We start from the raw sequence: 27,350 nt of genomic DNA on the forward strand, positions 1-27,350 counted from the left end.
GGGGGTGAACTCCTCTCACAGAGATAACCATCTCTGACTTTTTCTTCTGATTCATCACCGGCCTGAACTCCATTTGAACCTTGTTAGACAAAAAACAAGCAGAATTCCTGGCCCAAGCTATAAAATATAATTAAGCCCTTTTGAAATGATGTGTAAAAGAACATTGCTGTGCCCCCACTTATAACCACTACCACCACCACAACCAATAAAGTTAAATCAAGCACTGCCTGTAATGGATTAAAATAATAAATGTTCCTGGATTTCAGTGTTTGAAGTACTTGAAGAAAACAGGCTCCCAGCAGCCCGGGTAGCTGAATGCAGGAGAGACATTTATTAATGACGAGTTCAAGGGTTTGGCCTGTTTAAGATCATTACTTTCTGTTTACCATGGGTTACACATCTCTTATATTTTTACACAGCCCACATGTGTCCACGTGCAATAATGAAAGCTTTTTTTTTTTTCACCAAAGAATTGTTAATTGTGTAAATGTGGTTCTCGTGGGGAATATGAAGTCTTCATAAGACTCTGCTCTGTTCTAATGAGAAATCCAGGACCGTGGCTACAGGCTTCCAAGTGTATCTATCCCCCTTCAGATCTTGTCTCCAGCTAAATTACTCTATTCCTTCCTATTGTTTTAGTTACCAAATTTCAGACTTGATCTAGACTGCTAGAAAAATGTTGGCGCCAGGTTATATGTGTTAGAATTCTGTCCCATTGCCCTGGATTTTGTCTTTAGTACTATAGCAAAAAAAAAAAAAAAAAAGTCGTTTTTATTTCTTTCCTTGTTTTAACGAATGTATGGTAAAGAATCATTTCTCTAGATTTAGATACATTTGGGGGGAGAAAAGACAACTGATAAAAATTTCTTATGTACACATATTGAAACAGAATGTTCCTTGGGCAGGAGAAAAACGGGCCTTTTAGACAACAGAAACGCTATGAATTAACATGAAGTTATCTCACTGTGCAAAATCCCATTGGAGAAGAAAGGTTCTAGTCCTGGTAATTAAATGCTAGAGATCTTTTACTTCACAGCTTCTCCTCTGCATCCTTGGTAGCACCGTGTAGGTTAGTATTTGGAGAAATGGACAAAAATTGTTATAGCCCCCAGCATTGGGACTATGGAAAAAGAGAGGGTTAGAAGTAAGTCTCTACCCCCCACGCAGCCTGTAGTTTTGCCTGTGGTCACAGCAAATTGCCCTCTCATCCACATAAGCCAGGAGGCTGTTTGCTAAGAAAGATTCTGGCAAAGCACCCCAGTCAGTGATGAGTGGCTGAAGACACATCTTAGATGTTCTGTTGCTCTCTGGCCAGGCCCCTGGACCCGTAGGCTATGTTGGCACAACATACCGAGGCCGTGTAAAACCGCTGGGGACAGGAAAAAGCATTTATTCACAACCGTGTTACCAACTGGAAAAATGAAATTACTAAGAGCTAACTAACAGCAGCAGTTTTTATAAGGCAACATGGTGCTGGAAGGAGGCAGAGGGAATCTAAATCCCGGCCCTGCTACTTACCGGCAGTTGGTTGTGGTAAAAGTTACAATTCAGCTAATTTCCAAAATGAAGGCAAAAATATTTAATTCACAGGGCTGTTGAGAACATCAGGCGAGATAATGTATATAGGGTATTCTACACATTCCTTGGTACAAATTTATTATGTTCCTCAATAAATATTGGTGTTTTGGTTTTTTTATCTTCCTCCCCAACTCAGTTACACCAGTGAATGCTGAGGGCATAGATCAGTAAATTTTAGAGCTGGAAGTTACCTTAAAGATCTTTCTTTTCTTTATCAAGAACCCTTTTTATTCTTTCCCTCATGGGCCTCATGATCCAACCAAACTGCCTTTAGGATTACGTAGCTAACATGGCTATACCTGCCTGTGATACGACTCCAACCAAAAGTAAAGCTTCAGTGCACCTCCTCAGCCCTGTCTGTCTCAGACAAATCTGTGATTTCTTTTACCTCTCTGAAATACTGAAAATGCTTCATGGACCACCATTACGATGTGAAACTCCCTAAGTGTCAAAGAACCCTGGGTGCGGCCACCTGAGCTAGCCCTAATCCCTCATGAGTTAAGGTGGAGCAGTTAGCCAGGGGTATGCTGAGGCAGTCTGGTCTTTCTGTTGCACCAGTCCTTACAGCCTCGATTGTGTAGATCCAGACCAGTTTCTAAGCCGTTGCAGTAGGTTACTTTTGCTTTCAACATTGTTAAGATAAGTTTATGCCAATTCTTCCATTCACGTGACTTACTTTTTAAAGAATTAATTCACTGGCAGTTTCCTAATGTAATTACACTAACCAGCTATTGTATTCATCTAAGAACCTATGGAGTGTGTATTTGCTGCTGTTCTTTCCTCTCTGGAAAGGCTGTCATACACTTTCCAATATGCACAGTCCGGCCTGCCAGTCTGGGTGTTTTTTAAACATGGACACATGATCCAATCAAGTTTTATTTTTCTAATAAACTGACACAACTGTAAAAACAGTGAGCATGGTGGCAGATTGGAGGGGAAGAAAGAGGCAAAGCATACCCTCTGCACCCTTTGGTATTTTTAGTTTGGTTTTTCTAGGATCCCAATGTTTTAAGACATTTCTCAAAAAATACCTTTCCCAGACAGGGCCAAGTATAAATAGCCAACTCAGCAGACATTTTCATCTTTCATGAGTAATTCTCCCTTTCTTAATGTGAAAGGGGGAAAAAAAATTCTATTTCTGCTACTTCTCATTTTCCTATGTTCAAAGGAAAGGTTTGGATTAGTCTAGGGTCCATTGAGGCCTTGGTGGGCATCCCTGGAGACTGAAAAGCCCACTCGTGAGAAAACATTAGGTGCCTTGGAGAGGGACGTGTTAGCAGGTAGACCAGCCATTCGGACTCTCATTTTGATGGCCAGACTTTTTAGTAAATTGGGAAGCATCAGCATCCCTTTCAGCTCGTATCCATTGTAATTCCGACGGCTTTATGGTTTGTTCATATACTGATCTTATCCTATACTTTAGTTTATTACTAGGTATAATTATATAGGCTTATTAAATAAAATATAGTGTAACTAAAAAGGATCTGACCAACTTACATATTCTGATCAAGCAAGGTGTGTTTTTTTCCATGGTTAAAATACCCACATGCTATTTTTATGTGTTTCTACATAATTAGTTGAAGAAATTAGAAAAGATTTCCAATCGTCTTTTTATGGACCATACTTACAAAAACCTTTTTCTAGTCATCTAGTCACTTCTGGTCATCGTTTCATGGATCGTACGGATAAAAAGTTTTCTTCCTTACTTTCAGAGGCATCGTGATGCTTCGCTGTTGTGCAGATCGACTTGTGGATGTATCTAACACATGTTTGCTGGTTTTCTGGTAGCCTCAGATTACTTCCAGCTGGATAAAAAAAAAAATACCTGGACATGCTTTGCTAGCACATGTCATCATAGAGTGCTCTTTCTAATGACATACAGAAGCTTGATTCCAAGTGCGTTTTGCACAGTCAGCATGGAAATGCAGGAGCCTTACTGAGGTCTAGGAGAGACGATGATGTAGCGCTGGCAGCGCTCTGTAAACATTCTCCAAAACAAGTGGTTTGCATTTATTAGTCTTCTGAAGGAGTATTTTAAAGGTCACGAAACTATTAGTTCCTTGAACTAAATTTTTACACTCAGTGAAAAGTATGTCAGTATGCAAGCAAAGCAAGATTATTTCTGTTTATCACACCAGTTGTTTCTGAAATTACTTCTCAATGTTGCTACACCTCATTTACTTTAATTAAATATCTGCCATTAGTTTTCTAGAGCTGAAATTAAAAATATAAACACAGATTTTTGAAACAAACCCATGGAAAAATCAGGCAGAAAAGCATTCTGTGGAATGGAAGGAGGTAGAGGGAAGAGGTTATATGCTGGGTCAGAATGACCTGGACACACAGTCATTAAGTGCAGCGTTGGGTCCTGGGTAGGATCCTGGAATCGGAACTGGACATGAGAGGAGAAACTGGTGAAATTCAAATAAGGTGTCTAAATTGCTTAGTTGTTTTGCATTGATGTTAATTTACTGGCTCTCGAGAATCATGCTATCATAAGTTGTTAAATTAACATTAAGGGAAGCTGGGTGAAGGATATCGAAGTTGAAAGCTATCAACTTTGCTGAAAGCCTAACATTATTGCAAAATTAAAAGTTCTTAAAAATGGCCTGATCAGAGGTTAAGTAATTTTAATGATATTCATGCTTTTAAAGGATAACTGATCATTTATAATCTTATACTTTCACAGCATATTTCTTTAACATTTTCCTTCTCTCATTTTTGGAAATTTAGCGGGGAAAGTAAAAGTACAGAAAATGTAACGCATAACACATCAAACAACTATATTCTCACCAGCTGGAACAAAGGTAAACATTTTGCCATTTACATATAGGCAGAGAGAGAGAAAACTTCACAAAATTACTCAGTCTTCCCCAATGTTCCAGTGCCAAGAAGATAGCTCTTCATAATTTTTACACGTAGCCACTTTATCCAATTCTGCGTGAATTCATTCAGAAGAACATATATGCTGGAACTGTTGCCATTTATACCAGATTTTGAATGTATAAGTATTCCGCTTAAGAACTCAGTATTCTCAGTGGCCCTGGGCGTATGTGTGGGGTGATATATAAAATATGATTCATTTTATCCCAGTGAAGATACTTAGCACGTTTCCTGATTAAGAAAGAAAGGAGGGGATGGTGTCCCACAGGCCAGCTTCTCACAGAGTGAGAGCAAGGGAAAGGGAGAATTAACAGCCTGTCATGAGTCCCAGGGATTATTTTCATATTTTGTGGTAAAAATGTGAAGTTTGGTTTACCATTTATAAATGGCCCCTATAAAATTCATAACTACTCTTTATTATTAAGTGATCACCATAATCTCTTATTGGTCACTTAGACCAACGTTAAAGTCACTGAATTAACATGGTTTTCTATTATTTTGTTGTAGGTTTGTGTTTTTTTTTAAATCAGCAGGAAATGTTTAAAAGGAAACAGAGACTCTATTTTAAACTTAAAAGCTGTATCTGTGAGTGAACCTTTCTGTGGTTCCCCAGATAACTGGATTCCGTCATGAGGAGCAAAGCCAAGGCAGACTGGTGTGTGTAGCAAGTGTAGGGGGCAGGTAGGCACATGGGGATGAGTTAAATTAGTCTCCAAAGTGATCCACCCCTAATTTCCTTATGGGTGTATGAAACAAAGGACAAGAAAGGTGACAAGACACCAGGAAGGGCACACTGGTATCTATTGGTCATATGTCTTCTTCATGCACTTAGGCAGTGCCTGTTCCTGTGTGATCGCGGCCAACATTACCATCTTCAATCCTCAATGTCATGTGTGTGTTTAAACAAGTCTGGGATCAGTGCTACTAAACCTGAGATATAGGCAAGTACAAACTGTAAAAAGATTAGAAAAAGTAAATGTAAAGTAAAGAGTAAGCTATTGGGGAAAAGGGTGAAAGGGGAAAGAAAAAAATGGACAGCAACTACACAGACTTAATTAAATAATGGATCAGAATGAAAGAATTGATAGCACATGAAGTGAATTAAAAGAAGCAAGAAAGAATGGGGTTTGTATGATAATAGGGAAGTGTTCATGTCTTTCAACAGTTCACTTGCTTAACAGAGGCAATATTATAAATGTTGTTGGTTGTCTTTTTTCCCCTCTAGTTTTTATTGAGATCTCAAAACTTGAGGCTAACAAATTGCCAAGGAAAAATGTGATGTGAAAGAATACACAAATTATTCACTTTATCTTGGTATATCCAGTAAATGGTAGATAATCAATAAATATTGGTTGAATAATGAATGCCTGCATAAATATCAAGTTGGAGGTGATCCAGGATATCCACATTTTTTTATTGGGAAAAGCACTTATTTAAGAATTAGGCATGGTTATGGATACTATCATAAAAAAACTATACTTAAAACCATGATAGTAGAGAATTTTACTGAAATAAGAGATTATGGATGGCCTTTGTTTTCTTGTAGGAGTTTTATGGTTGTAGGTCTTACGTTTAAGTCTGTAATCCATCTTGAATTTAATTTTATATATGCCATGAGAAAGTGGTCTGGTTTTACTTTTTGCATGTAGCAGTTCAAGATCATTTATTGAAGACACTGTGTTTTCCCAAATGTTTATTCTTGCTTCCTTTATCATAGATTAATTGATCATATATGTGTGGTTTTTTCTGGGTGTTCTATTCTAATCCTTTGATTTACACATGTGTTTTTATGCCACTATCATACAATTTTGATTACAATAGTTTTGTAGTACAGTTTGGAATCAGGGAGCATGATACCTTCAACTTTCTTCTTTCTCGAGATTATTTTGTCAATTCTGGATCTTTTGTGATTCAATACCTATTGTAGGATTTTTTGTTATAGTTCAGTGAAAAATGCCTTTGATACTTTGAAAAGGATTACATTAAATCTATAGATTGCTTTGGGTAGTATGGACATTTTAACAATATTATTTCAATCTATGAGCACAATATATCATTCCATTTATTTGTGTCATCTTCACTTTCTTTTATCAGTGCCTTTTAGTTTGAAGAGTACAGGTCTTTTACCTCCTTGGTTAAATTTACTCCTAGACACGTTATTCTTTTTGATGCAATTGTAAATGGGTGTATTTTCTTTATTTCTCTTTCTGATAGTTTATAAGTGTATATAGAAGTGCAACCAATTTCTTTATATTAATTTTGTATCCTATAAATTTACTGAATTCATTTATTCTAATAGTTTTTTGGTGCAGTCTTTAGAGTATAGTATCATGACATCTGCAGATAGTGACAGTTTTACTTTTTCTTTCTAATTTGGATGCGTTTTATTTCTTTTTCTGGCCCTATTATTGCAGCTGGGACTTCCAATACTATGTTGAATAAAAGTGGTGAGAAGGCATCCTTGTTTTGTTCTTGATCTTAGAGGAAAAGCTTTCAGCTTTTCACCATTGAGTGTGATGTTAACTGTGGGGTTGTCATATATGGCCTTCATTATGTTGAAGTACAGTCCCTATATACATACATTGTTAAGTTTCTTTTTTATCATAAATGGATGTTGAATTCTGTCAAATGCTTTTTCTGCATCTGTTGAGATGATCATATGATTTTTATTCTTTTTTAAAATTTGTCATTATTGTTGAGAGTATAATAGATGTCCACCATTTCCCCCCATTGTCCTCCTTCACCCAGTTTCCACCGCATCCCAGACCTTCACCACACTATTATCTGTGGGCTTTGCATATATGCATATGTTTGTTGGTTAATCTCTTCTCACTGCCCTCTTTCTTTCCCTCTGAGATGATTTTTATTCTTCATATTGCTAAAGTGCTATACCACATTGATTGATTTGCAGATGTTGCACTATCCTGTGTCCCTGGAATAAATATCACTTGGTTATTGTGTGTGATCCTTTTAATGTATTGTTGAATTTAGTTTGTTAAGAATTTGTAGAGGATTTAAACGTCTGTGTTCATCAGGGACGTTTGCCTGCAATTTTCTTTTCTGTGGTGTCTTTGTCTGATTTTTGTATCAGGATAGTGCTGGCCTCGTAAAATGAGTTTGGCAGCATTTTTCCTTCTTCAGTTTTTTGGAATAATTTGTGAAGTATAAACATTAATTCTTTAAATATTTGGTAGAATTCTCTTGTGAAGCCATCTCATCCTGGACGAGATGTTTTTTGAGTTTTTAAATTCTTGATTCCATTTCATTACTTGTAATCAGTCTATTCAGGTTTTCTATTTCATCATGATTCAGTAAAAATGGCCCTGGCCAGCACCTCCAGTCCCAGAGAGACTCCCAGCAGTTTCTCTCCTATTTGGCAGAAGCTGCAGGATTAGTAAATGGATTTCCTTCACATAGTCTGCTGCCCTTTAATACACTGTTTTTTCACTGTGCCCAGGGTAGGCCAGTCTGCACAAGGACCCTCAGTGATATCTCCCTCCTGCAGTTCACTCATCAGGGGTGAGGTTACTGCTGTTACCATGTCTCTATCGCTCTTACCCTTCTCCATGTGGTCCCTCCCTCCTTTGTTGTGCAGCTGTTCTATCCGTCCTCATTTCTTTTTCAGGAGGAATTTCTCTATATGTAGGTGTATATTCAGTGTGTCTATAGGAGCAGGTGAGTTCAGGGTCTTCCTAAAATAGCATCTTGGACCTCATCAGAACATGAAACATCTTGTGGGCAGAAAGTAAAAAAGTTCCCCAAGAAATGATGGGGGACTATCAAAAGGGCATAGGAACCAACTTGAAGGGGTTTCTAATGTCCCACGCTGGTTCCATTTAAGCAACAAAGCAATGGGAGTATTCGATTATAACCCACAAAATAAAATATGTATCTATGAGTCCATACTGATATAAATAAATAATTGAACTAATAAGTGGGGTAGAAGGAACAGCTCTTTTCATCATAGAGTACTAATTAATAAATGTAGAAGAATAAGAAAGTTGGAAATCAACATTGTCGTGCACCACAGTAATAACTGATGCATTCAAGAACCAGAGATGGATGCCAATGTTAATGAGTAAAAGTTTGATGTAAAAGAGGATAGTGCATAATCTCCAGCTATATCCCCACAGATTTTATTACTTTTAAGTGGAAAAATAACATCTTTATAGTGGCAAAACCTGAAACACCACTTTACTTGTAGCATGTGATCAGAGTTAACAGTACCAGTAATAAAACATCAACATCCCTTATCCAAATATGATGCAGAGAAGGGCTTCACTTCTCTGGCATTCTTGTCAAAAATCCATAACCACATTTTAATAAGAAATCATTAGATAAAAGCAAATCGAGAGGTAGCCTGCAAAATAATTGGCCTGGGCTTGTCAAGAGTATCAAGGTCATGAAAGACAGAGAAGATCTGCCACAGAATAAAGAAGACTAAGGAGACGACAGCTAAATGCAGTGGGGGATCCTATGTTGGACACTTGACCAGAAAAAGGACATTAGTGGGAAAATTAGCAAAATTTAAACAAGATTTGTAAATTACTTAATAGTATTATATCAGTGTGACTTCTGATTTCAGTTTAATACTGTGGTTACATAGCTGGGTGAAGGATATAACGGAACTCTGTATATTTTTTCGACTTTTAGGCAAGTCTGATATTTCAAAATTAAAAGTATTTGCGTGGTTCTAACCAGTTTGGCTCAGTGGATAGAGCGTCAGCCTGTGGAGTCAGGGGTCCCAGGTTCGATTCCGGTCAAGGGCATATACCTTGGTTGCGGGCACATACCCAGTAGGGAGTGTGCAGGAGGCAGCTGATCGATGTTTCTCTCTCATCGATATTTCTAACTCTCTATCCCTCTCCCTTCCTCTCTGTAAAAAATCAATAAAATATATTTTTTAAAAAGACTTTAAAATGGTTATGCCAGGCAAAAAAAAATTTTTTTAAAGTATTTTGCATGCTTTTTTTTAGAGGAAGGAGACTTGGAATGGATGGCTTCTAAGGTCTCTTCTATCTAACCTTATTGTTCTATGATACAGTGTTCCATGACGCAAATCAAGGGTGGCAGATTCAAGTACTTTTCTTTTCTACTGTCTAGTAAGAAATATATTGAGACAGGTGAAAACAGGATCATATTCTAAGCTGCCAATTCCCTTCAGTGGGGTGTGTCCTGGTTAGCTACTGTTGTGCCCAGTACTATAATGAATAAAGTGGCCCTGGCCTCCAGGATGATCACAGCCTAGTGACGCTTGAAAATGGTGTGGTCTTCTGTTCAATCACTTCAATTACTAAGGTCTCTCTTCCTTGACATTTTAAAATAATGAAGTTGGATAGAATTATATAGAAATTGATAAGTCTTGGAAACCTATCTAAACCTATCTTTATTTTTCAATCTGAATATGTGATGAGATCATGATAAACATTAAAGAAGATGAGCAAGCTAGGGAGCCTTTGAAATTAAACACTTTGTCTATGAGGGACCAATAAGACATTCACATTAAGGTTACCACCAGATAATTGAATATTTCATTGTAGGCTAGTATGATGATGCATGCATTTGAGAATAAAGGGTAATGTAATTCATACATTTGCTAGATAATTGTACTGAAGTAACCTTATACTTTTTTAATGTCATTATGACAGATTACTGAGTAATCAATTAATATTTCTATTTAGCAGATCTTTACTGTTGAGAAGTCTTAACTGTGTTCCAGGAAGTGTAACACAGTTAAGTCAGGAAGTTATGACTTAAGTTCTAAACTCCATTAATAAAATGATTTTTAATTCTTATTTATTCGGGGGCTTGTTTCTTTTAAAAAAATATTTTTTATTTATTTGAGAGAGGGAGAAAGAGTTAGAGAGATAGAAACATCAATGATGAGAGAGAATCATTGGCTGCCTCCTGCACACCCGCTCCCCTCAGGGGATTGAGCCGCAACCTGGGCATGTGCCCTGACCGGGAATTGAACCATGACCTCCTGGCTCATAGGTCAATGCTCAACCACTGAGCCATGCAGGTCGGATTCTATTTTTTTATTTTGTTTAGTTTTCCTTTAGTCTAAGTGAAGTATAACTTTAAATCAAGAAAACTATGTAAATGAAAGGGAAGTCTTAGTGCCACAATATATTTTACGAAAAAAAATTAAGAAATTGATTTTCACCATCATAATTTTGATAAAAGCCTTAGCCCTAACACTTTGGTGGGTGTGATGTCTTCTGTGTATCTTATTTCTGCAGTAGGAACATACAGTGTATGTGAAGTTTCAAGTCTCCACAGAATTGAAAAGTCAATGTGGTTACTGTACTTTGAAAAGTGTATACTGTCAGCCCAAGGTGTTTTTTAATCTTTCATCTCTCTTAAGGATCAAATATTATTAGAAAAATAAGCCATGGGCATTACAAATGTGGTCTGGTGAAATTCAATATTCACAATGACAATTCAGAATATGAGCTCCTTGGGGGAAAGTTAACCCACCACTCTAACTTTGCATTCAAATATCTTAAAGTATGCCATTGGTTTTATGAAAAGGTTTTGATCTACACTTCTAGTGTAAGTTCAAAAGAAAACCTACATTTTAAAGTGTATTCCTTTTCTGGGTATATTTACTTTGAACTATGGCATATAGTTTTCCTCATAAATCTAACCTGCCACTATCTGTTTTTAAGACTCTGTAAACTTCAAGTGGTTATGATGTGTGAAGTTTGGATTAAACTAAAATTTTTAGAAAACACATGTTATATATTTTGATTGTTTTGATTTTAACATGAGCCAGTCAAAAACTTGAGTGTCTAGCAGAGTAATATACTTTACTCTTACTGTAAGAAATCACAGAAAATTGCCCTTTCTCATCATGTTAACAATAGACAAATGAAGCAGCTGTTCTTATTCTTAATGTCGTTGTTTGAAAAACTAGCACAATTTAATGAAAATGTCTCTACGCATAAAACTTAAAATGCTCACACATGGAAAAAGTCATAATGTTTTGGCAAATAATGCTTTGTTAGGAACGTGAGTGCGGCATACCTGCTCCGTAACCAGAATTCTGTATAAATGGCATAAAGCTGTGAGGGAAAGCCAGCTAAAAGAGGACAAAAGATGAATTAATGCTCTAAAAACTACAAATTCTTGCCCTAACTTACTTTTTTACAAGGAAAAATTATTTCTCATATCCCTCTCCATTTCTTTGTATTTTTCAGGTGTAATTCTTGGGTCATCATTTCTACTCAGTGTAAATGATTTTCTCCTTAAAACAAGTCTCCGAGAAAAAAGCCGGATTCTGATAGGACCATGTTGTGCGGCTGCCGATGTGGAAGCTAGGTGGTGTAAACACAGTGGCAACCCAGGCCCAGAACAGTCTATACCCAAAATATCCATAGATTTGAGCGGGGGTCTTCTACAGGTATGTGGGCATTTTCTATATTTTCCCCATAAGTTTTTAGTGAGCCTTTATTCATTTTTTGAACTCTCACTACATTTTAAATCTTGGCCCAGCCGATGTGGCTCATTGGTTGAGCATCAACCTATGAACCAGGAAGTCACGGTTAGGTTCCCAGGTTGGGCACATGCCTGGGTTGTGGGCTCAATCCCCAGTGGGGGCATGCAGGAGACAGCCTATCAATGATTCTCTCTCATCATTGATGTTTCTATCTCTCTCCCTCTCCCTTCCTCAAAATTAAATTTTTTTTTAATTTTAAATGTTGATGTGGTGAGAAAGGTATTATCGATTCATATACCATACAATTTACCTAATTAAAGTGCATAATTCACTGATTTTTTAGTATATTCACAAAGTGTTGTGATCATCACTGCAATCCATTTTAGAACATTTTCATACACACACTCCAACACCCTATGCTCATTAGCTTTTGCTCCCCATTATTCTTTAATCCCCTCTCTAGGTTTATACAACCACTAACCAATTTTTTTTCTGTTTGATTTGACTCTTCTGGACATTTCATGTAAATATATGGTACTTTGTGAGTGGCTTCTTTCACTTAGCATTTTCTTTCATTTAGTGTTTTCAAGGTTCATCGTTTTTTAGTAGGTGCCAGTATTTCATTCTTTTTTTATGGCTAAATTACTCCACTTTGTATATGTCATATTTTATTTATTCAGTTATCAATTTCCGGACATTTGTGTACAAGTTTTTGTGTAGACATGTTTTCATTTCTCTTGGATACATGACTAGGAGCAGAATTGCTAGGTCATGAATAACTTTTTCCTAATGTGTACACTTTTCTAATTACAAAGTAGTCGACATATCTCAAGCACAATTTCATCAACAATATATGAGAACCATTTTCTAATAGCAGATTCCTTAGAGAAAATTCTGATGACTAAGACTTGACATATAAGTCACATTGCAACCTTTAACCAAAGAACTTATATGCATAAATGCATAACCCATGGACACAGACAACAGTGCAGTGAAGGCCTAGGAAGGGGTTGGGAGTGGGGATGAGAAGGTTAATGAGGTTTGAGGGGAAGGGGACATCTGTAATACTTTCAACAATAAAGAAAATTTTCAAGAAATAAGTTGGAAACCCTCACACATTTTATACTTGGCTCTAAACAAAGAATTAATCGCTTCCTGCACCACCCCCTTCCCTCTGAGATTCATCAGTCTGTAGCATGCTTCCATGACTCTAGATCTATTTTCTTTGTCAATTAATATTGTTCATTAGATTCCACATATGAGTGAGCTTATGTGATACTTGTTGTTCTTTGACTGACTTATTTCACTTAGCATAATAACCTCCAGGTCCCTCCATGCTGTCTCAAAGGTTAAGAGCTCCTTTTTTATAGCTGCATAATATTCCATGGTGTAAATATATCACAGCTTTTTTATCCACTCATCTGCTGATGGGCACTTGGCATGTTTTCCAGATCTTAGCTGTTGTAAATAATGCTGCTCTGAACATTGGGGTACATATGTTCTTTCTGATTGGTGTTTCAGACTTTTTAGGATCTGTTCCTAGAAGTGGGATCACTGGGTCAAATGGCAGGTCCATATTTAATTTTTTGAGGAAACGTCACACTGTTTTTTATAGTGGTTGTACCGGTTTGCTTCTCACCAGCAGTATACGAGGGTTCCTTTTTCTGCATATCCTCGCCAGCACTTGTTGTTTGTTGATTTGTTGATGGTAGCCATTCTGGCAGGGGTGAGTTGGTACCTACCTCATTATCATTTTAACTTGCATCTTTCTGATGATTAGTGACTTTGGGTATTTTTTCATATGTCTCTTGGCCATTTGTATGTCCACTTTGGAGAAGTGTTTATTTAGGTCCTTGGCCCATTTTTTAATTGGATTGTTTGTCTTCCTTTTATTGAGTTGTCTATATTTTTTAGATTAACCCCCTTATCAGGTGTATCATTGGCAAACATGTTCCTCCTATACAGTGGGTTCACTTTTCATTTTGACCCTGGTTGTTTTTTTCTGTGCAGAAGTTTTTTATTTTGATGTGTTTCATTTGTTTATTTTTTCCTTTGTTTCTCTTGCCCTAGATGACGTATCTGTGAAAATTCTGTTATGTGAAATGTATGATATTTTATCTATTTTGAGTTTATTTTTTAGTATGATGTAAGTTGTGGTCTAGTTTCACTTTTTTGCATGTACCTGTCCAATTTTTTCCAACACCATTATTGAAGAGACTGTCTTTACTTCATTGTATGCCCTTGCCACCTTTGTCAAATATTAATTGAGCATAATGGCTTGGGTTGATTTCTGGAGTCTCTGTTCTGTTCCATTGATCTATATGCCAGTTCTTATGCCAGGACCAGGCTGTTTTGATTGCAGTGGTTTTGTAGTATAGCTTGATATCTGGTATCGTGTTCCCTCCAACTTTGTCCTTCTTTCTCGAGATTGCTGCAGAGCTATTCAGGGTCTCTTTGGGTTCCATTTAAATTTTTGGAGTATTTGTTCTAGATCTGTGAAATATACCATTGGTATTTTAATAGGGATTGCATTGAATTTGTAGATTGCTTTGGGTAGTATGGACATTTTAATGATGTTAATTCTACAAATCCATGAACACAGTATATTATTCCACTTGTTTATATCTTCTTCTGTCTCTTTCAATTTCCTGTAGTTTTCTGAGTACAGATCTTTTACCACCTTGGTTAAGTTTATTCTTAAGTAGTTGATTTTTTGTTAATGGTAACCCATTTTTGTTAACAAATTAACATTTGTTAATTAACAAATGGGATTACCATTTGTTAATGGTAAATGGGATTGTTGGTGGTTTTTTTGTTTGTTTGTTTCTCTTTCTGAAAGTTCATTACATAAAAATGCCATCAATTTCTGGGTGTTATTTTTGTATCCTGCTACATTGCTGAATTCATTTGTTAAATCTAGTAGTTTTTTGGTGGTCTTTAGTGTTTTCTATGTACAATATCCTGTCATCTGTGGATAATGACAGTTTTGCTTTCTCCTTTCCAATTTGGATGTCTTTTATTTTTTCTTCTTGTCTGATTGCTATGGCCAGTACTTCCAGTACTATGTTGAATAAGAGTGATGAAAGCAGACATCCCTGACTTGTTTCTGTTCTTAGGGAAAATGGTTTTACTTTTTGTCCGTCCGATATGATGTTGGCTGTAGGTTTGTCATAGCCTTTATTGTGTTGAAGTATGGTCCCTCTATTCCCACTTTGCTCAGAGTTTTTATGAAAAGTTGATGTTGGATTTTGTGTAATGCTTTTTCTTTTTAAAAAAAATATATTTTATTGATTTTTTTACAGAGAGGAAGAGAGAGGGATAGAGAGCTAGAAATATTGATGAGAGAGAAGCATCAATCAGCTGCCTCCTGCATACCCCCTATTGGGGATGTGCCTACAACCAAGGTATATGCCCTTGACGGGAATCAAACCTGGGACCCTTCAGTCCCCAAGCTGACACTCTATTCACTGAGCCAAACGGGCTAGGGCTGTGTAATGCTTTTTCTGTGACTATCAATATGATCATGTTATTTTTATCTTTTAATTTGTTTATGTGATGAATCACATTTATTGATTTGTGAATATTGTACCAGCCTTGCATCTTTTGGAATAAGTTCCACTTGGTCATAGTGTATGATCTTTTTAATATATTGCTGGATCCAATTTGCTATTTTTTTGAGGATTTTAGCATCTATGTTCATCAGGGATGGTGGCCTGTAATTCTCTTTCTTTGTAGTGTCTCTATCTGGTTTTGGAATTAGGACAATGCTGGCTTCATAAAAAGAGCTTGGAAGGGTCTTTCCTCTTGGATTTTTTGGAATAATTTGAGGAGGACAGATGTTAGTTCTTCTTTAAATGTTTGGTAAAACTCCCCTGTGAAGCTCCCTGGACTAGGGCTTTCATTTGCTGGAAGTTTTTTCATTACTGCTTCAATTCCATCAGTTGTTATTGACCTATTCTGGTTTTCTTATTTTTCCTGTTAATGTATTCTTTAAATGAGTTGATACCTCCCAAATTTGATATAATTTCAAAAATTGAAGAAAACCACAATTATAGAAAATGGAAATGACTAATGTGTGAATAATGGAGGCATATTATATATTAATTTCTTATTGTCATCTTAAAATTGTGTTGCTCCACCTTTTTCATCAGCATTCTTACTGACACAGATCTAGATGTGGGGGGGATCCTAATAACCTTTTGCTTTGTACTGCTTTGGAAATTTCCCACATCTATTAGAAATCTTCACATATTTAACAATAAACATGTGGTATTGTGTTGTGTTATCAAGAACATTAATTGTATTACCATTTTTTCAAGGCAGCAGAGTAACTCCACATTAAAAACAAAAAGAGCAGGGGCCAAATTTATGGTGATGGAAGATGATTTGACTCTGGGTGATGGGCACATAATGCAATATACAGATCATGTCTCATAGAAATGTACACTTTAAACATAGATGATCTTATTAACCAATGTCACCCAATAATTTTAATAAAAAAACAATGAACAAAACCAAGGTAGCATCTCTATATTACAAAGATGACTGTCTCTTCACAATTTAAAGGCTGGAGCAGTGTTCGATTTGACTTTTCACTTATCTCTATCTTTTCAGATCCAAAAATAATATTGATGAGAACCTAGATCAGCGGTTCTCAACCTGTGGGTCGCGACCCCCTTGGGGGTCCAACGACCCTTTCACAGGGGTCGCCTAAGACCATCGGAAAACACATTTATAATTACATATTGTTTTTGTGATTAATCACTATGCTTTAATTATGTTCAATTTGTAACAATGAAATTGGGGGTCACCACAACATGCGGAACTGTATTAAAGGGTCGCGGCATTAGGAAGGTTGAGAACCACTGACCTAGATAGACTTAATATCAATAGACTTAGTATCATATCTCTTACCTTCATTTCTGAGATACCTTAATTCCAGAAAGCAGAACCCAAATCCAGGATTTAAACTTAGCTACAATGTACAGGGTTAATTTTTTCTACCTCTCTATATATTTGTGTGTGTGTGTGTGTGTGTGTGTGTGTGTGTGCGCGCGCGCGCGCGTTTTATGGTTTTCTTAGAATTAATAGTTGTGCTGCCTTTATCCAATATATTCATAGACATATAATATTATTGACATTTTGAATCCACAATTATTATTACCCACTAGTCAGACTTCTGTTATAGATTAATATTCTTCACATGTAGAAAAAGGGACCTTGATCCTCTCTCTCATAAGAAACACTAATATATTTGTTCTGAAACTCTACTATAGCTCCTGTCCAGTTGGTTCGGGCTGTGGAATATTGTGTATGGGCACATTCTCACTAAACACAGAAGTTGGGAGGCTTTTGAGTAGTTCAGGTTCATTTAGCATCTTCCATCTCTCTTTCTCTTAAAAATAAAAATGCAAGGAAAAGAACCCTATAATCAATATGTGTTTTTTAATCTCATGACAAAATGTAGGAAGCTATTCTACAAGATTATTATTTTTATTTTAACATTTTGGCTTAGAAGATTTTCATTGCCTTTTCTTAGATTACAATAGGTGTTCTTTTCCTTTTTAGCTAAGTTAATAAACATTACCTCACATTAACATAATTTCATCATTAATTTAGCATTTAAAATTGATTGTTATTCACATAATATATGATGTAATTGATTTTGTTGTTTTTATATATTTACTCAAGCAGTAGAATTACATCCTATAGGTCCAATTACTTAGAAATTATAGTTTACTTATTGTCAGTAATTACATTAAATGTAATTGCAGTCTTGCATTAATTCAGATATGATTGTGCCTAATTATTTTCATGAAATGTTTATATTTTAAAGCCACTAAAATTTTTCATCTGGTTTTAAAGGTTTTCTGGGGTCAAGAACATTTGAATTGTTTAGTTCTTCTACATGAGTTACTCAATGGATACCTTAATGAGGAGAGAAATGTTGAAGTTTCTGAAGCGGTGCCACATGTGCCACCTCCTGTGGAAAAGAACCAGACATTTAAAAATGAACAAAGTTCTGATGACCTGCGGACGGGTCTCTTTCAGTATATAAGAGATGCCGGTAAGTAGTAACAGCTTCAGGGTGTGTGTGTGTGTGTGTGTGTGTGTGTGTGTGTATGCGCATGTGTGTGCAGGTTTAGCTGCACATTTACTAAGAGGTAACAGAATAAGATCACTTGAAAAAGTACATTAATACCTGAAGTACAAAAAATAGTAAGTTACCATTTGATGTATCTTAAGGGTAAATTCTTGATTTGTTCCCATCTCAAACCCATACAATTGACTACCCAGCTTCTTTATACTTTTACTTTTATCCTCATAATTTTTTTCATACACCAAAATGTTTCCCTTCAGAAATATACAGTTAATTATACTTCCATTTAACAGAACCTTTGAAAATGCCTGGTGTCTATGAAGTGTTGTTTTACAACGAAACCGAAGATAGCCCGGGAATGATGCTATGGAGATATCCAGAACCCAGGGTGCTCACCCTCGTGCGGATAACTCCTGTGCCCTTCAACACCACAGAGGATCCGGATATTAGCACAGCAGATCTTGGTGATATGTTGCAGGTAAGTAATGACTATCCATTTTAAAATAAAACTCTGTGGGAAAGTGCTGATTCAATACTAAGACAAATGTTTGGAGCATACCTATTTTTTCTAACAATAGTATATGAGAGAAATGCACACATATGTACACACAAAGAATATTTTAAAATAAGGGACTGATGTAATTCAGATTCATAGTACACGGCAATTTTGAGAGTTCTGAATTCTACTCTTAGTCCTATCGTAGGTAGATTACGTAGTCTCTAAGACAAATAGGTGTCATTCGGTTCACCACATGTTTTTTTGAGTACTTATCATGTGCTCGCAACTCCTCAGCATTTCTAGAACTGCTCTCTAAAATAAAGTATGTCCACATAAAACCAGAATGGATGACTAAGTTTTCATTTCGTTTCCAGAACTGAAGATGGTCTTGGGGCTTGAGTAGGCTAACAGGAAAACTAACCAGTGATCATATGCCATATGATTTTTATGAGAGTTTGTTACTTACCACTTCCCTGAGTTTAATGTAAATGTCATTGTGGATATCACTCTATTATCATTCTGCTTACTAATATCCTATGAATCTTAATTTCTCCTAATTTTTTTTCTCTTAGTCTTCTACCTATTACTAGATCACACACCATCCACTCAAAGCCCAGGAATCATTCCCAATTGCCCTCCCTAACCCCCTGCCTCTAATTCATCAACAAGTCCTATTACTCTACCTCCAGAATACGTTCCCGTTCCATCTATTTCTCTACTGAAACACCTTACGCCCAAGCGACCATCTTCAGTTCCCTACTACAGTAGCTTTCCCTGCTGCAGGGGCTTCCTGTGGGTCTCTCTGATTCCATGCTTGACTTCCTAGGATGCATTTTCCAAATGGCAGCTAACATGATCTTTCAAAATGTACATCAGGTCACACCACTTCCCTAACTTGCAGCATTATGCTGACTTCCTCTGACACTTAGAATAAAATTCCCCTCTGCCATGGCTACAAGGACCAATGATGTGTGCCCTTCCCACCTCTCTGGCTGCAGGCCTGCCCATCTCCCATTGTTCCTGTGCTCCTGGCGCAGGGAGCATGCCAGTACAGATTCCTTTCTCTCCTTCTGCTCCCTTGTTTGTTACTCAGGTACCAGCTCAAAGGTCATATCCCTACGAGTTGACTTTATTCTGGATTATATAACCTTGTTTTACTTTCTTCATAGCTCTTTTTGCTATACAGAATTATCCTGTGCATTTACTTATTGACTTGCTTATGGTCTTTCCATCTCTACTGTTAGAAAACAAGCTTCTTTTATGCCTTGATCACTTATCTCCGTCCTCTGGCACATAGGGATATTCACCAGTTTTATAATGATTGCTCTATATTTAATAAATCAGGATAATAATATAAATCAGAGCAGTGCAAAATTCATATTAGCATAGGTATTATATTATTTAATTCCTTTTAAAATTCCTGATTATAATACATGTGGTCAGACGTTCACCTTCTGAATTGATAACCATGATGTGTTATCATTTTGTCAAGTGAGCTAGGAAGTACAGAACTATCCAATTTGCCCAGATGTCGACAGTCTGTACTTTGATTCTTTTTTTTTATTATGATGAGACCTTTTAAGTAACTCTCCTTTGATTTTTAAATCTTCATATTTGTTTTCCCTCCCATCAATGTCATATTCATGATTGTCTTCTCTACCAGTATTCTTGGATAATTTTTGCTATGAAAATAGCAATATCTTTGAACCCTACTGTCTTATTAGACGTCCCTAAATGCAGAACATCTGTGGTATTTTCAATCAAAATGAAAATACTCATGTATCAAAGTTTCAGCATCATGTAAGGTCTTTCTAACTGATTTTGGGTGGATCAGATTTATAGCTAAATGTTAATATATTTATGAACATAAATCTGATAACTATTAGTGATAGTATTATTCCAGGTGTAGAAAATGGGGCGTCTAAGATGGTAAATACATTCACTAATGATATGTACTTCACCCTCTCACTGTCATTGGAGAGGGAGGGAGGAGCACATAGGGGTTAAGAGAATGAACTATAGCCAGAATGCTGGATTCGTATTATTGACTCTGCCACTAGCAAACCATGTCACCTTAGACAAGTAACTTAATCTCTCAGCCTCAGGTTCTTTGTTTTGCCTTTTTTTATCAATAAAATGAGGCTGTTAATACTGTGATGATTATAGGCATTAATATTTGTAAAATACCTGGAACAATGCCCAGCACAGAGCAAGTGCTATGTAAGTATGAAGACTATCTCCACCGCTATGATGACTGTTCTCAGAACTCTTCTCATGAAGCAGAAGCACAGGCTAGACCCGAAAGAGCAGGGGGCTGATGACTCTGCAGGCCCTCTGGGGTAGGCCAGGAGATGGGGACAGTTCCAGAAGCCTAGACAGTGGACCTGGCCGGTTTCCACAAGCAAAGCAAAGCGTTGGTATTAGAGAGGTCCTGCCACATTCCATATCTTGTTAGGGAGACAGGAACTGAGATGTGAGCAGAGTTCAAAGACAGGGGTGCTAGCCTAAGAACAAGACACGGTTGCACCGACTGTAAATAGAAAGGGAGAGCTCGATCCAGTGGTGGGAAGGAGCACCTGGAATTGACAGCTGGGCTGGCGGAGCAGCGCAGGTCAGGCAGCAGTTGCCATGCTGATGAGGTCCTGGTCCAACCCTTGAATAGCAGGTCCTCGAATAACCTTGTTTCATTATGACATCGATGTGATGCTATGGGACCTTACCTCTTGTTCATGTCAACTAACCTGTGGGAAAATTGGTTTTGTTATACATTGTTTTGGTGCAGCTCTAAGAACCCACCGATGACGTTAAGTGAGAACTTACTATATATCCCAGACCTGGAGCAGAATATGTGGAAATAACTCTCAGGGTTGCTATCTTAGAACCATACAAACTATTTCGTGTCCTTGGAATGTCTGTTCAGAATAGAAAATATATTGCATGAATCACAAGTTTGATTCATGATGACAGTTTCTCCTTGAGTACTTCCCTGGGCTCCTGGGGACTCCAAGGCAGGTAAGGCAGCATCCACTCATAAGAAGCTCTCAGTGTAGCAGGGAAGTTTCCCTGGTCACTTGGGGCAGAGGAATCTCCCTGATTTCAACTTCCAAGGAGAAACTGTCTGTCATCAGAGTCATTCTCATACAACATGTGATTCTCTCTAGGTCTGTACCAGAGGCACACCTACAATATTGAGCTGCCGAGCCTGCATGGAGGGAGCTTATTAAAAGGCTCTTTATCATAGTGGTATCATGCAGATGATGTGGACATTAAAGTCCCACTGCCGAGTCCTGCTCCCCTCACATTTTTATTTCATTAACTCAGTGACCTTAGTAATCTCTTGGAGCCTTAATTTCCTCAACTGAACCCCCGGAGTTAATGTTATTTGTTTTTCAGAGTTGTCATGAGAATTAAGTGAAATATTAGTTAAAACACACGCATGCGTTACTCATAGTGAGTTCCCTAGACTCCCCCTTCACAAGCGAATGCCTGGAGCACTAAAAGAGCCCCGTAATGGAATTCCAGCCTTCAATCTCTTTCCCTTCCAAACGGTCCTACATGTTCTCAAAGTGCAGGGGGAATGTATCCCTTCCCTGAGAATAGCCTTCAGGCAGTCTTTCACCCTACGAGACTGACCTTAATACCCGTCTACATTCCCCGCTCCGCCCCTGCCCCCCCACCCACCATTCCTTTCACTCCCTTACACACCATCTGTGCTGTAGTCCAGCTGGCCTGTCAGCACCCCAAAACCAGCCTGTGACACTCCATTTCCCTCTCTTCATTTGAATCTCCCCTTTTCTGCTGAAATCCTAGCCCCACCTCCAAACAGCCCACGTGCCATCTGTTTCATGAAGCCTTTCCTGGGCACCATCTGCAAACACCTACCCCCTTCCTCTAAAGTCCAGAACCCTCATGGCACCTGTTACACTGCTGCTCGCCCTGCTCCTCACATGTTAACTGCGTGTCCATATCATGTCTCCCTCCTAGGCTGTAGGTTTCCACAGGGAATGATCAGATCTCATTTGTCATTGTGTCCTTCAGAGTACCCACTGCCGTGGAGATGCTCAGTAAATACATTGAATGGATGAATGTCGTGTTCCTGTTTTATATTATTCAAGAGTATCACATTGTTTGTCATTGTCTTATGGGGGATATTGAGTGAGTTCTGGTTTTACAAACGGAATTATGTCAGGATGCATCGTGTTATGCTTCAGCGGTATTATCTACCATAAACACACAGTCTCGTGTTATTACATTACACAGGCTCTTGGTGAGATCATTGAATGTTCTGCCAAGCCCACTGCCCCCTAGACAGAGGCAAGTTCTTAATTTCAAAGATAAGTTCATCTCCTTGTCTTTTAGTCCTAAAAACAATTGAGTTTGGATAACTTTTTCCTGCAGGACCATTTAGTTCATGGAAAATTAGCCTTAGAGAGTTCACTTTTACAGAACCCTCCTATTTGCCTGTTTACACATCTTTCTGTGATTGATAACGAGATGTATAGATAGGCTCCCCTATGACTTTATGGAAATTATTTTGCAATTGTAGTGAAAAATATGGAAAACATGTCTATAATGTTAAATCAAACTAATCACAGGTTCTGACTAAAGACCCTGAAATTATTAAAGTTCACGGAAAACAACAGGATCTTATTTTGTGATCAGTTTGTAATTTTGTCATGTTAAACTTTGTTAGTAGTATATTTAGTATCTACAAGGTAGAGTTATGCCGAATGTTTTGTGGTTTAGATGAGCTTAAGAATAAGGAATGTCCGGCACCGTATCTGGTAGGGACTAAGTTTTACTCTCTTCTCATCCCTTTGGGTACTCTGCCTAAGGATTCCATTCTGGAAGCACCCAGGTTCCCAGATTGTACAATTTCATCCAGCCTCTGTAGTAGAATTGGAAACGGATATTTCCTTCTCACCCAGATCCATCATGGTGCTTGTTCTTATTCTCTGAATACTGTATTATTCTTGTTTTCTTATTTATTTGCATTTGTGTGTTGCACTAAATTTTTAGATATCTTCATTTGGTATGTGACAATAGGCCAAACTAAATATCATCTTTCCCCCAAGGAACCATAGGAGAATAAAGCTGCAGCATTACAATTCAAGACAAACATTAAGTGGATGGGGGTCGCTGAAGCAATTTAAACAGATGGGGAACAAAATTAAAGAAGGAAAACGGAGGATGAGTTTGGCAGTGATAATATACTTTATGGATTAAAAAGAAAGATGTAAGAGCTAATGTCAGGAATTTTTCTAGTGCAAGAAATCTCTAGGGCAGTGATGGCGAACCTTTTGAACTCAGCGTGTCAGCATTTTGAAAAACCCTAACTTAACTCTGGTGCCGTGTCACATATAGAAATTTTTTGATATTTGCAACCATAGTAAAACAAAGACTTATATTTTTGATATTTACTTTATATATTTAAATGCCATTTAACAAAGAAAAATCAACCACAAAAATGAGTTCGCGTGTCACCTCTGACACGTGTGTCATAGGTTTGCCATCACTGCTCTAGGGTGTACATAAGATTCCAGGTGTTAAAAGTCAGAGAAAAAAAGAAAGAAAACATTTAGGTAATTTAGGGGAAAATTAACATAGGTTCACAAAACAAAAGTAAATAGACACTTAGATTCAGATACATACTTTCAAAAAATGTGACTAAAAATTAACAAATAAGACAAACAGCTATTTGTTATTTTTATTTCTACTTTACAGCATTTCTCCTTAACAAATAACTATTGAATATCTTCTCAATATCAATATAGAAACAATGTATGTACAAATGAGGACATAAAGAGATAGAAGATCTACCCCTACTCTTATAAGGTTTATAATATAATTGAAAAGAGGGCATAATTGCATCTGCAAGCCCATAAGGTAGAATAGCTGAATATATATTAGCATAGACAGTACATTTATATAGGAAGAATCGTGTAATTCTGACATCTAAAGAGTACATGGAATTAATGGGGGTGGGGATGGGGGGGAATAAATTTGTTACTAGAGCTATATGATGTCATAGGACTTTCTCAGTTAAAAAGGCATTCTTGCCCTGGCTGGTATGTTCAGTGGTTAGAGTTTTGGCCTGTGCTCAGAAGGGTCTCGGGTTTGATTCCCAGTTAAGGGCCCATACCCGGGTTGAGGGTTCAGTCCCTGGTTGTGGGAGGCAACCAATCAATATGTCTCTCTCACATAGATGATTCTCTCTCCCTGTCTCACCCCCCGCCATGATCCCCCTCCCGCCCCCGCCCGACACACACACTCTTTCTCCCTCCCTTCCACTATGTCTAAAAATCAATGGGAAAAATAGCCTCGGGTGAGATTAACAAACAAAATAAACGCACTCTTAAGCTTCAAAATTTGATGCAGAATTCTTATATGAAAACATCATGACTAGAGTCCTTAAAGGATATTTTCACAAGGATAACGAAGAAAAAAAGACAAAAGCAAGCTGTATCATTTGTTTGTTTCTGGTGGAGAAGGAGAACAGGAAGCCAAAGAAACCAATGCACTTGTTCCCAATTCACTTTGGTTTATTTGGTTCATAAGTTAAGGAAACTAGTTTTTTTACACTAATATGATTACAAAAATCATATTGGAAGAATAATGAACAAAAAAATTGTATACTTAGAAACCAAGGAGAATCTAAATGGTTGAGAACTGTGTTACTTTTGCTCTGATGTGTTGTGGTCACCTTGGTGTATTATACCCAGTGCTGTGCTAGGTGCTCTGCACATATAACCTCATTAAATCTTATTTGATTCTGTGATGTGGGCATTATCTCCATTATATAAGTGGGGAAACTGAGGCCAGGTGAAATTAACTGGTCTTTTATCATAAAATGTAAAATGGGGGAGCCAGAATTTTATCCCAGGTCTTTCTGAGACTCCAGGTCCCATGCTCTTCACCCTATGTGTACAACATTGGGATAATAATACTGTAGGTGATGTGTTGGGTGATGATAAGTTACTTTGTTGAGAAATGTGAAAAGAAGGAAAATAAAATTATTCTTTTACTTCAAACTGTAAATCATAAAACAACAAAACAGACCAAAGATATACAAAATAACCTTAAATAAAAGGACTCCCAGACACACAAGATGGGTTGGGGATATCTCGAGAAAGAATGTTTCCTTCAGGAAGGAGAGCTGGGCAGCTCTAGAAGCCTAGGAGGTTCAAGGAATTATTCATTGGCAAAAGCCCTCCTGGCAACATCCAAAGAATTGGTACCCAAGTGTCTGTGTGGTTTACCTGTCAGCTAAATCCCATTTATGGAGATGAATATAGCAGCTGTCCAGTCTCCGTGTCTAATATTCAGATCATCCAACCACCCAAACAACCATCTAGTAGTCAGGCTCCCAACACAATCTGTCTGTGTAGGAAGGACCATACACTGCTCTGACCAGCATCGGTCTCCAGGCTCCTTGGCAGTTACACACCTGATGGTAAATAAATAACTTGGCATCTGGTTTATATATCAGTCTCCTGTGAACTTTGTTGCATGAGTCAGCATTCCTAAATCCAGTCAGTGCTAGGACACCATGAAAATTTTCTGAGACTGCAAGGTCAGAGGCCAGATCTTGAATTATGGTGAATCCATCATGCTAAGTACTCTTTTATGGTACCTGCCTTCCCAGCATGCTGGTCTTTCCCAGGTGACATCTTTATTGTGTCTTGTGTCACAGGCCTTTCCAAGCAAACGTGTACTCTCACTGCCTTCAAGAGCTGTGAGGGGCAGAGATAATGCAGGTAAAGCACCGAGCACAGTGCTTTCCACAGTTAAAGGCTCGATGATGATGATGATGATGATGATGATGATGACGACGACGACGACACTAGATAAATAGTAGCTGCTGTTATGACTGTTGTCATCATCGTCATCCTAGCAATCAGTTAAGAAACCTGGGTCCTACTGTATGAGACCAAGGAAGCCCTGTTTCTGAGAAATTTTCATGTTTCTCGTCTGTTAATGGCAATAACTGTCCGAATGCTGGCTCTGCAGTGACTGATGGCCTGCTCTCACTGACTGAGAACAGCTACTGTAAGACAGCACTTTCCTGTGGCTACAGGGTCCGGTGCTGCCCAGGTGGTACACCAGCTACAGTCCTCTAGGTTGCAGGTAGCAGAAACCCAGAAACCCCACTGGCACTAAAGCTGGCTTAGCAAAGCAGGGTCTCCCCCCTGCATCTGAGGATACCAAGGGCAAAATGCTGCTGGGCCTCTGGAGAGATGGGGCCAGGACCGGAAGAGAGGAGCCCAGGGGAATGTTTGCTCCCTTCACTTTCTCTGCTCTTTGCCCATATTTGCTTTTTTCTTCCTTTTTAACAGGCTAGCTGCCCCGCCCAGCTTCTAGGCCACCTGGTAGCCTCCCCACAGCTCCCAGAGGTCCAAGTTCAACCTCCAGTCCAGTTCCACTTCCCTGGTTGAACTGGTTATGTCAGGACCTTGGCCCATTCAACTACGGCCGTGGGTGTGGAGTCACACTCACCAGCATGGCTGTGAATTCATTGTGACCTTACAGCTACCTCCAGGGATCCACTCTATATCATCTCTCTCTTACTGCACTTGTGGCCACACTCAGGGTCAGTACCGGCCTCACTCTGAGCGTTTCTGTCCAGGCTGACTGGCTCTGAGGCCGCACAGTGTGCTCAGCTCTATGGGAGCCTTTTGTAGATGGGCTGTGGTTAGAGAATCGCCCCAGCACAGGGTCTCTAGAAAGACTGCCTCACTGAAAAGTTGACTCATTCTTGCTATGGTTTTCTCAGCCTTTCCCTTTGCAGATTCTGGCAAAGCTGTTTCTCTCTGCACATCAAAGGCCATCTGCATCTGGAGAAAAGCCTC

General features: G+C 38.1%; 1 protein-coding gene across 9 annotated transcripts in view; it reads left to right on the forward strand.

Annotated features, from left to right (window-relative positions):
* VPS13B (vacuolar protein sorting 13 homolog B) overlaps window positions 1-27,350 on the forward strand; it is a 613,015-nt gene that overhangs the window by 465,488 nt on the left and 120,177 nt on the right. For 8 of the 9 annotated variants that reach the window (XM_036337858.1, XM_036337862.1, XM_036337864.1 and 5 more), the window contains 3 exons: window positions 11,664-11,866; window positions 17,768-17,969; window positions 18,296-18,480. In XM_036337858.1, the coding sequence (XP_036193751.1) occupies window positions 11,664-11,866; window positions 17,768-17,969; window positions 18,296-18,480 (590 nt within the window). Of the gene's footprint in view, window positions 1-11,663; window positions 11,867-17,767; window positions 17,970-18,295; window positions 18,481-27,350 lie in introns of those variants that run through there. The other variant, XM_036337866.1, reaches the window with a different exon arrangement.

The sequence above is a fragment of the Myotis myotis genome, unplaced genomic scaffold (assembly GCF_014108235.1).
Source record: "Myotis myotis isolate mMyoMyo1 unplaced genomic scaffold, mMyoMyo1.p scaffold_m19_p_16, whole genome shotgun sequence".
NCBI lineage: Eukaryota > Metazoa > Chordata > Mammalia > Chiroptera > Vespertilionidae > Myotis > Myotis myotis.